This window comes from Ranitomeya imitator, chromosome 3, assembly GCF_032444005.1.
Source record: "Ranitomeya imitator isolate aRanImi1 chromosome 3, aRanImi1.pri, whole genome shotgun sequence".
NCBI lineage: Eukaryota > Metazoa > Chordata > Amphibia > Anura > Dendrobatidae > Ranitomeya > Ranitomeya imitator.
The window spans coordinates 836,125,032-836,133,177 of NC_091284.1; the positions used below are offsets into that span (position 1 = coordinate 836,125,032).

At 41.4% G+C, this 8,146-nt stretch overlaps 1 protein-coding gene across 2 annotated transcripts in view; it reads left to right on the forward strand.

Annotated features, from left to right (window-relative positions):
* The window catches only part of LOC138671393 (zinc finger protein 1 homolog), a 29,980-nt gene extending 23,076 nt beyond the window's left edge, over window positions 1-6,904 (forward strand). For both annotated transcript variants that reach the window (XM_069759533.1, XM_069759532.1), the window contains exons 2-7: window positions 2,955-3,087; window positions 3,195-3,362; window positions 3,445-3,568; window positions 3,687-3,784; window positions 4,283-4,340; window positions 5,572-6,904. In XM_069759533.1, coding sequence (XP_069615634.1) covers window positions 2,980-3,087; window positions 3,195-3,362; window positions 3,445-3,568; window positions 3,687-3,784; window positions 4,283-4,340; window positions 5,572-6,500 — 1,485 coding nt within the window. In that variant the 5' untranslated portion in view covers window positions 2,955-2,979 and the 3' untranslated portion in view covers window positions 6,501-6,904. The remainder of the gene's footprint in view (window positions 1-2,954; window positions 3,088-3,194; window positions 3,363-3,444; window positions 3,569-3,686; window positions 3,785-4,282; window positions 4,341-5,571) is intronic.
* The last annotated feature ends 1,242 nt before the right edge of the window (window positions 6,905-8,146 follow it).

Below are 8,146 nucleotides of genomic sequence, written 5' to 3' on the forward strand. Positions count from 1 at the left end.
CCTCCGCCGGGTTTATGCATGCCCGCGCCATCACACTGCCTCCGCCGGGTTTATGCATGCCCGCGCCATCACACTGCCTCCGCTGGGTCTTACAGATGATGTGGTATGCTTTGGATCATGAGCTGTACTATGCCTTTGCCATACTTTTCTCTTTCCATCATTCTGGTAGAGGTTGATGTTGGTTTCATCTGTCCATAGAATGTTCTTCCAGGACTGTGCTGGTTTTTTTTAGATGTTTTTAGCCTTTTTCTTCTTGATGCTTATGAGTGGCTGCACCATGCAGTGAACCCTCTGTATTTACTTTCATGCAGTCTTCTCTTTATGGTAGATTTGGATATTGATCCCCCGACCTCCTGGAGAGTGTTGTTCACTTGGTTGGCTGTTGTGAAGGGGTTTCTCTTCACCATGGAGATTATTCTGCGATCATCCACCACTGTTGTCTTCCGTGGGCGCCCAGGTCTTTTTGCATTGATAAATTCACCAGTGCTTTCTTTCTTTCTCAGGATGTACCAAACTGTAGATTTTGCCACTCCTAATATTGTAGCAATTTCTTGGATGGGTTTTTTCTGTTTTCTCAGCTTTAGGATGGCTTGTTTCACCTGCATGGAGAGCTCCTTTGACTGCATGTTTACTTCACAGCAAAACCTTCCAAATGCAGCACCACACCTCAAATCAACTCCAGGCCTTTTATCTGCTTAATTGAGTGACATAACGAAGGTATTGCCCACACCTGTCCGTGAAATAGCCTTGGAGTCAATTGTCCAATTACTTTTGGTCCCTTTAAAAACAGGGTGGCACATGTTAAGGAGCTGAAACTCCTAAACCCTTCATCCAATTTTAATGTGGATACCCACAAATGAAAGCTAAAAGTCTGAACTTCAACTGTATCTGAATTGTTTTGTTTAAAATTCATTGTGGTAATATCTATAACCAAAATTAGAAAAATGTTGTCTCTGTCCAAATATATATGGACCTAACTGTATATACATGATTCCTCCGCACACTAATGAATGCATGACCTCCAATATTGCTGGAAAAGTTAAAAGCCTAAAGATACTTAGTTAACGGTTTTTGATCAAAGAACGTAAAAGCCATCCAACCACACCAAGGTTACCTTTTAATATGGATGGTCCCTAAACACTAAATGTCTTGCTGCTCTGTGTGCCAAATCAACCACATGTGAATGAAGAGTGAAAAGGGAACCAGGCATGGCTCACAATTAAGACCTTATTGTCCGAATGATGGGTGGCTAAAGGTGCTGGGGCCTGAAGGGGGTCACACGCCCCAAAATGTACTACACAAAAAAAAGAAAAAATCAGAAACAATCTAATTCAAATGATTCAAGATCTGGCTGAATGGTATCAGGACCTTGTGCCCTCATAGCTCCAGTTGCAGGGCCAGTTGTAATGTTACGCTGAGTCACTTCTCATGTACTCCTTGACTTCCCTGCCTTGCGGCTTGTCCAAGGTCAAATGCCAGGAGGGTACATCAAAGACAAAGGGATTAGACAAATGGATAGTCAGAGGCAAAGCCCGAGGTCAGGTAACTACGGTCATAGTGCGCCAAAGACAAAAGAGGTGATACAAACGAGTAGTCCAAAGGCAAATCCAAGGTCCATCAACAAAGATCAGAGTATAAGAACACAGAGATAACCCAACATTGTGCATGGCTACAACTTGCAATGGTCTAACTATTGCCAGCAAGCTAAATAGCCAAGTGGTCACCTTGAACTGGTGACACCTGAAGGAAACTCCACAGGCCCTACCAGATTGTACAGCAGGGCTGTCATTCACGATACTGACGCACTTGATCCTATAGGGTGGCTGAGCTGTCACAGCGTTCTGGGGACACTGTGAGTGATGGAATCATGACACTTTTCAGATAGTTTTACCCAGTGTTTCACCATTTAGTGCAGAATTAAACCTGTTTTTCCTCTGTCAAACTGCATCAATTTACATTTAGCTCTGTAGAATGTAAACCCACAAGGGTAGGGTCATCTCCCCTCTGTACCTGTCTGTCACTACTCATTTGTTCATTGCAGTTTGTGTTTTGTATGTAACCCCTTCTTTATGTACAGCACCATAGAATAAATGGTGTTATAATATAATAATAATTTATCTACATTAAACTTTTGCCATTTCTCAGACCAAGCCTCCAGCTTATATACATTCCTCTGTAATATTGTATTATCCTCCTCTGTGTTGATTACCCTGCAGAGTTTTGTGTCATCTGCAAATATTGAAATTCTACTCTGTATGCCCCTACAAGCTCATTAATATATATATTAAAAAGAGGGCCCAATACTGACCCCTGTGGTACCCAATGTTACCTGTGATCTAATCCGTGTGTGCCACTAATAACTACCCTTTGTTTCCTATCACTAAGCCAGGTTTTAACCCAGATACACATAATTTCCTGTAATCACATTGCTCTCACTTTATGTACCAACCTTTTATGTATTGCAGTATCAAACACTCTTGAAAAGTCCAAATAGAAAACATCCACTGCATTTTTGTGGTCCAGTCTGAAATGTACTTGTAGAATCCGATCAGATGAGTCTAAAATGACTGATCCCTCATAAACCCACATTGATACTGGGTCATGAGGCTAGTCCAATTGAGAAACTTCAGGGTAGCATCTTTGAGAAAACCCTCAAAAGATTTTGCTTGCAGTAGAGGTTAGGTCTATAATTTCCAGGGTCAGATTTTGTCCACTTTTTGAAAACTGGCACCAGATCTGCCCTGCCCAGTCCTATAGTACCGTCCCTTTAATTCTGGACTGTATTGTGCACAGCTTCATCTACACTATGTACTGTGTATGCATCAGTTTAAGAGGGATTATCAGAAGAAAGTTCTATCATGTGCAGTGATGAAGCCGGGCCCTCGGCTCTGCACATGTCTGGAGAGTGCTCAGCAAGTAGTGTTTCTAACTCTGTCCTCCTTTTTATTCCTTAGGTTTGTAGGTTTTCCTTGAAAGACAATGACCCTTTCCATCGATGAACTTCTGAGGATGGAGCAGGACAGAAGCCACATGGCTGCTCAGATTTTAGACCTCACCCTGGAGATAATCTACTGGATCACTGGAGATGTAAGAACTTCACATCACTCTGATCTCTAGAAATAAAGCCGGGAAATGACGGGAAAGGTGAAGGATCCTTAGAATAGATGTAGTGATCGGCGTCTCCTCATACACAGGATCACACAGTAGTGAAGACGTCGTCTGGGGAGTGTGTGACCCCCCGTGTGTCAGGAGGACGGAGCAGGACCCCGAGTGACATCACCGAGCCTCCACCTCATTCACTGATCAATGAGCAGGAGATCCTAGAACTGACCCACAGGATCACTGAGCTGCTGAGCGGAGAGGTGAGCGCTGCCGGGAATGCTGGGACATTATATAATAACGCCGGGGAGGAGTCTGCTAATGACGGGTCATTGTGTGTGTCAGGTTCCTATAAGATGTCAGGACGTCACCGTCTATTTCTCCATGGAGGAGTGGGAGTATATAGAAGGACACAAGGATCTGTACAAGGACGTCATGATGGAGGATCACCAGCTCCTCACATCTCCGGGTAAGAGGAGACCTTCCTGAATATAGAGGAGAGGCCGGGTCTGAGGTCCCCTAGACTCCCCATCATCTGCTCATCACATGTAGACGATGTATTCAGTCGCTGTGTATATTTCTTATAGATGAGTCCAGTCCAAGAAATCTACAAGAGAGAAGTCCCAGTCCTCTTTATTCCCAGGAATGTCCAGAGGAGAAGCCGAATGTCCTCCTGGATCCTCAGGTAGATGGAGCTGAGCTTTCAGGAAATCATCTATAGACCGATGTAATGAAGCTTACTACTAACCTTCAGCAGTGGAGTGTAGACGCCGTGTTGGCTGTGGGAGGTTACGGCTACAGTTATTTTATGGTTTCATAAAAATCACATTTTCCCCAATTTGGACATCAATTTGGCCATTGATTAGGAATGAGTGCTGTTTGATGCCATCAGTGCAGATCACTGGCCAATGTAATCTTAAGTGTGTATGGGGCCATCGATAAACGCATGATCGTTGGTTGTCATATTTCAATCTGGCGTGTACGGCGAATTCAGACTCCGAGATCATTTCATGTAGCAAAATACCAATGATGTATAAAACATTTGGTTGGATGTTGATCCTTTCTAATCGCCCCTTGAGAAAATCCTTTTTATATTTATCTCAACTTGGCTCATGCTTTTCAATTATTATCCAGAGTGATGTAAGAAACTTTTTCTGCTTTTCTTAACGTGGGATCTTTACAGGAAAACCCAGGTGGAATGAAGAGCGAACTTGAAGAACCTGTATTCACAGCATTGAATGGTAAGAGCCTTTCTTAAATCTTCATGGATTTCTTGCAGAGTGAGTTTACTCAAAACATCCACAAGTAAAGCTCTGGTTAGAGGATGTAACATAGTAACATAGTTAGTAAGGCCGAAAAAAGACATTTGTCCATCCAGTTCAGCCTATATTCCATTATAATAAATACCCAGATCTACGTCCTTCTACAGAACCTAATAATTGTATGATACAATATTGTTCTGCTCCAGGAAGACATCCAGGCCTCTCTTGAACCCCTCGACTGAGTTCGCCATCACCACCTCCTCAGGCAAGCAATTCCAGATTCTCACTGCCCTAACAGTAAAGAATCCTCTTCTATGTTGGTGGAAAAACCTTCTCTCCTCCAGACGCAAAGAATGCCCCCTTGTGCCCGTCACCTTCCTTGGTATAAACAGATCCTCAGCGAGATATTTGTATTGTCCCCTTATATACTTATACATGGTTATTAGATCGCCCCTCAGTCGTCTTTTTTCTAGACTAAATAATCCTAATTTCGCTAATCTATCTGGGTATTGTAGTTCTCCCATCCCCTTTATTAATTTTGTTGCCCTCCTTTGTACTCTCTCTAGTTCCATTATATCCTTCCTGAGCACCGGTGCCCAAAACTGGACACAGTACTCCATGTGCGGTCTAACTAGGGATTTGTACAGAGGCAGTATAATGCTCTCATCATGTGTATCCAGACCTCTTTTAATGCACCCCATGATCCTGTTTGCCTTGGCAGCTGCTGCCTGGCACTGGCTGCTCCAGGTAAGTTTATCATTAACTAGGATCCCCAAGTCCTTCTCCCTGTCAGATTTACCCAGTGGTTTCCCGTTCAGTGTGTAATGTGACTCCATGTGCAGGAATTACCCTTTCTCGCTATGGCCAATTTTAAATTTTTGGGACTTTATTTTTTCTCCCCTTCTTCCAAGAGTCATAACTTTCCTCATTTTTCTGTTGTAGGACGTGTGAGTTTTTTTTTGTTTGCATGCTGAACTATAGTCTTATTGATGCAGTTCTGAGATACATATTGGATTTCAATCACTTTTGATGCATTTTTCTGCTGGAAAAAGGAGCAATTCTGCTTATCTATTGTCTTGGTTTTTCCCCCCTTTAAATGTGTTTTTATTCTTAAAAATGTTTAGATTTTCATAGATCAGACTTCAGTTTGAAAATGATTGTCTTTGATAACAATTTTGTAAAGTAGTAACAATGTTGTTTCTTTTTCCAGATGAAGAATGGATGAGGAGCTCCTATGGAAATGTCCTTATGTCTCCTATTTACAAAGTAGAAGACAATCAATCATTGAGTGGCAAAAATATAACTGGACACAGACCTGGAAACCTCTTTGCATTTGATCATATAAAACATTTTAGTAAGAAATCGAATCTTTCAATTCATGAGAACACTCGTAAGGATAAAAGGTCATTTTTATGCTCAGAATGTGGAAAAAGTTTTACCCGTAAATCAAATTTTGTGGACCACTTAAGAATTCACACTGGGGAGAAGCCGTTCTCGTGCTTGAAATGTGGAAAATGTTTTTGTCAGAAATCAGCTCTTCTTCTACATCAACGATATCACACGGCAGATAAGCCATTTTCATGTCCTGAATGTGGGAAATGCTTTAAGCATAAAAATTCTCTTGAGAAACATCAGAGAAGCCACACAGGGGAGAAGCCATTTTCATGTCCTGAATGTGAGAAATCCTTTATGCATAAGGATTCTCTTTTGAAACATCATAGAATTCACACAGGAGAGAAGCCATATTCATGTTCTGAATGTGGGAAATTCTTTATGCATAAGGATTCTCTTGGGAGACATCGGAGAATTCACACAGGAGAGAAGCCATATTTATGTTCAGAATGTGGGAAAGGTTTTAACCAAAACTCAATTCTTATTGAACATCTAAGAACTCATACAGGTGAAAGGCCATTTTCATGCTCAGAATGTGGAAAATGTTTTACTCAGAGATCAAGTCTTGCAGAACATCTAAGAATTCACACAGGAAAGAAACCTTTTTCTTGTTTACAATGTAGGAAATGTTTTACCCACAAATCAGGTTTTGTCAAACATCAGAGGATTCACATAGAGGAGATGCCATTTTCTGGTCAGATTGTGGGAAAGGTTATACCCAGAAATCAAAATCTAATGGTCAGCTAAGACTGCTCACATTGGGGGGAGCCATACTCATGTTCTCAATGTGAAAAACAAGTTATACTGCATACTTAGAATCTCAATTCTGCAGTGCCATTTATACACAGAAGCTGCACTTTGTGTCCAATGGCACTGTTGTACCTCATAAATATTGCTATTTAATGCAGCGGTCGCACTGAACACAACTTTTTGTATCGGGGGCTCATAGGGTGCAATAGCAGCTAGGGGCTCACAGGCCTTCCATTGTATATTAAGCTATGGCAAAGGCACACACTACTGGATTTATGATCTGCTAAGTATAAGAAAGGTCTTTTAAAAACAATCAAATGATCACATCGTGCTGTCTCTTAATGGTAGGAAAATAAATCAACTCGTCGAGTTTGCAGCAAATAAAAAAGTTTTTGTATTAAGTGGGTTTTTTTTTTTTTTTGTCTTTTGCGAAAATGTAAAAATAAAAATGGTCTTGTTGTAATCTCACAATTTACATGGTATTTAAAACGTACAGTAAATGACCACATAATAGCTTACAGGGGTTGGTCATTACTTTATAAGTCCAAGTTTCATATGAATGAACTGTCCTAGATAAACACTTTATCTATCTTTATTGCTTTCCCAAATCCTTCTATAAACTGCGCTGCTCACATGATCACTGGCTGAGAATCCGCTGACTTCCTGTAATGTCTCTTCAAAATCCCCCTGAGTTCCGAGCTCTAGAACCTCATGGGTGGGGCTTGCTGTGGGTGGGCGGGGCTTTATACAACAAAGCTCATACTGCTCCTGTGCATGCTGCTGCAGACACAGCGATCCCTGCAGACTCGGCTCTCCCTTATATCTGTATGTATACAGTTGGGGGTATATACATGTTGTTAGGCTCGCTAGGGGGTGGGGGAGTGAATCCCACAAGGTCCAGGTGGGTACACAGGCATCGGTGCAGCAAGGAAGGGCATGTGGGACATCAGGAAACCCCAAGCAGGAGGAGGATGGTAGGCCCTTCCAAGGAGAGCTAATTTGGGTTGAGATACAAACTAACAATCTCCAATCTGCCATTATTGGTTCAAATTAAAATGAAATAAAATAAATGCGTGGATGCATCGGAGGCAAGAAAATACACCCAGCCAGTGTCTGTCCGTGCACAATTCTTGTCTGCCCTCAGATCCCAAGCAACAAGTATTTTATTACAGCCCAGGAATAAAGGGGAATGTCTATGTACATTACCTAGGAAAGAAAGTATTTTAATTGGGAATAACCAAGTCATAAATTATGGATTCTCCAGTCTGACCTCCTTGGAACTTCTGTCCAGTTTCCTTTTGACTTCTGTAACAATTAAAACTTAGCACCTCTATATCAGAGACCCTGCGCTGTGATATTGCTTTTATGAATAACACTTATAAAGCTAATATTAAAAATATTAATTTATCAAAGACATATAAATAATCTGAATGATAAAGCAAAGTATAAATATCATAACAATTCCTCCCTTTTTATTATTTACAGACAATTGATTTATCCATCAGCTACTTCCCCGTGCTATGAGACCCTGGAGGGGACGAATCCCGTTCACCGACGGATATCTTGTCTGTAAATCTCATCATATTATCTCTATATACAATTGTCTAAGGTCCACTTCCGTCTGTTTGTAACGGAAATCCCGC